We start from the raw sequence: 2,165 nt of genomic DNA, 5'->3' as shown, positions 1-2,165 counted from the left end.
ATAATTCCAGAGATGAACCATTGCTGAAAGATCTATGTGCTAACTTTCCTACGATTGACATCACCGAAGAGTTAGTTTTGGATGCTATAAATAATCTTCCGAACAATATGGTATCAGGACCAGACGAAATACCAAATGTTTTCATCAAAAAATGCCTTCCATCACTGCTAAAGCCAATAACATACATGCTAAGAGAATCACTTGAAATTGGATTTGTGCCGGAGATTTGGAAAAAATCATTCGTAAGGCCGGTACACAAAAGTGGTCTCAGAGCCAAAGTTGAGAATTATCGTGGTGTGGCTCTACAGTGCATAATTCCAAAGTTGCTTGACTCCATTGTTGCAAAACACCTTAATTACTACATGAAAAATATCATTGATGACAGTCAGCACGGATTTATGAAAGGAAGATCAACAATAACAAATTTAGCTGAGTTTACATCATGTGCAATATTGGGCATGGAAAACCATATACAAACTGATGCAATATACCTAGATATTGCAAAGGCCTTTGACTCGGTCAACGTCGATTTACTTATCCGCAAATTGGCTATTATGGGACTAAATGAACAATTGCTCAAATGGATCAAGTCATATTTGCATGGTCGCCAGCAGATTGTGAAATTTGATAATGATATGTCGAGCCCAATTGACGTTACATCGGGAACTGGACAAGGATACCCGATTGGTGCCACATTGTTCCTGTTGTTCATCATTGATTTGCCAAAACACATAAGGGACTCAATTCTTCAGTCGTTCGCTGATGACACTCGCCTGTGGAAGCATATTAGACACTATGATGATTGTCTGCAATTGCAAGCGGATTTGAATGAGCTTGTTGAATACTTTAATCGGAATCAGCTAAAATTGAATGTGTCAAAGACTAAATTTGTGTCATTTTATCGTAGAGACATGAAATTCAACTTCAAGTATTCAATTGGCAACGAGCAAATTGAGCGAGTCAACGTGATAAAAGATCTGGGAGTTATACTCGATCATAAATTGAACTTTACTGCACACATTGAATACATTACAGCCAAAGCAAAATCACGTTTGGCCTGGATTAAACGATTTGGTAGAGAGTTTGAGGATCCATGGACCATAAAGAGACTATTTAACACATTTGTCCTTCCGATTGTCGAATATGCATCTCAAGTATGGAACCCATACACAGCTGAAAAGATTGCCCGAGTTGAATCTATCCAGAAACAATTTCTGTTGTTTGCACTTCGTAAAATGAAATGGCCACACAGATTTAGGAAACCACCATATGAATGCCGACTGCTTGAATTACAAATGATAACGCTGGAAGAACGGAGAAAAGTAGCCCAAATATCACTCGTTCATAATGTGATGTGTGGACATACATCATCGAAACACATTTTGAGCAAAATAAATATTAGAACATCGCGACATGGGACAAGAAACTCAAATTTCCTATCATTACCAATGCGTCATCGTGATTACTCAAAGTTCGAGCCTATAAATTATATGCTGATGACATACAATGAATTTTATAAATATTTTGTTCCTATCAAACCGCCTAATCTACCTAATGAATGCAATGTTACTACAATTCCAACTTGTGATGCTTATTTGATTGATTTTAACACAAATACAAATACTGTCAAACAACAGCAGTGTTTTGTTTTTGTAGGGAGAAAAAATGCTCCAAAACTGGTCTAAACTGTTTTATTATTTGAAGTAACCCAGAATTAATTGTAGAACCACCTACGGTTATTGTAGTGGTCGGAATTTAATTGTAGTGACTCAAAAATAATTGTAGAAGCACCTATGGTTATTGTAGTGACTCAAAAATAATTGTAGAACCACCTACGGTTATTGTAGTGACCCAAAAATAATTGTAGAACCACTACAATAACCATAGGTGCTTCTATAATTATTTTTGGATCACTACAATTAATTCTGGGTTACTACAAATAATAAAACAGTTTGGACCAGTTTTGGAGCATTTTTTCTCCCTACAAAAACAAAACACTGCTGTTGTCAAATAAGTTGTTGAAAATATCAAGAATCGAACGACTGATTTGAATTCTACATTTTTTCTACAATTTTATGGACCCTAGAAACAAAAGAAAAAAGATTTAGTTTGTGGAAAGTTCGATTTGGGGCCAAGATTTGAGTATTACCGATTTTGGACCAATT

At 35.9% G+C, this 2,165-nt stretch overlaps 1 protein-coding gene across 1 annotated transcript; it reads left to right on the top strand.

The window, feature by feature from the left end:
• Positions 1-362: 362 nt before the first annotated feature.
• LOC129571673 (uncharacterized) lies at positions 363-687 on the top strand (the record flags this gene model as incomplete). Its single annotated transcript, XM_055451488.1, has 1 exon — positions 363-687. A coding segment is annotated over exon 1 (325 nt), but the record flags the coding sequence as incomplete, so codon positions are not given.
• Positions 688-2,165: the final 1,478 nt, after the last annotated feature.

This window comes from Sitodiplosis mosellana, unplaced genomic scaffold, assembly GCF_009176505.1.
Source record: "Sitodiplosis mosellana isolate CC-2019 unplaced genomic scaffold, AAFC_SMos_1.0 Smas_scaffold_3112, whole genome shotgun sequence".
Classification (NCBI taxonomy): Eukaryota; Metazoa; Arthropoda; class Insecta; order Diptera; family Cecidomyiidae; genus Sitodiplosis; species Sitodiplosis mosellana.
This window is presented reverse-complemented; position numbering and strand designations above follow the sequence as displayed.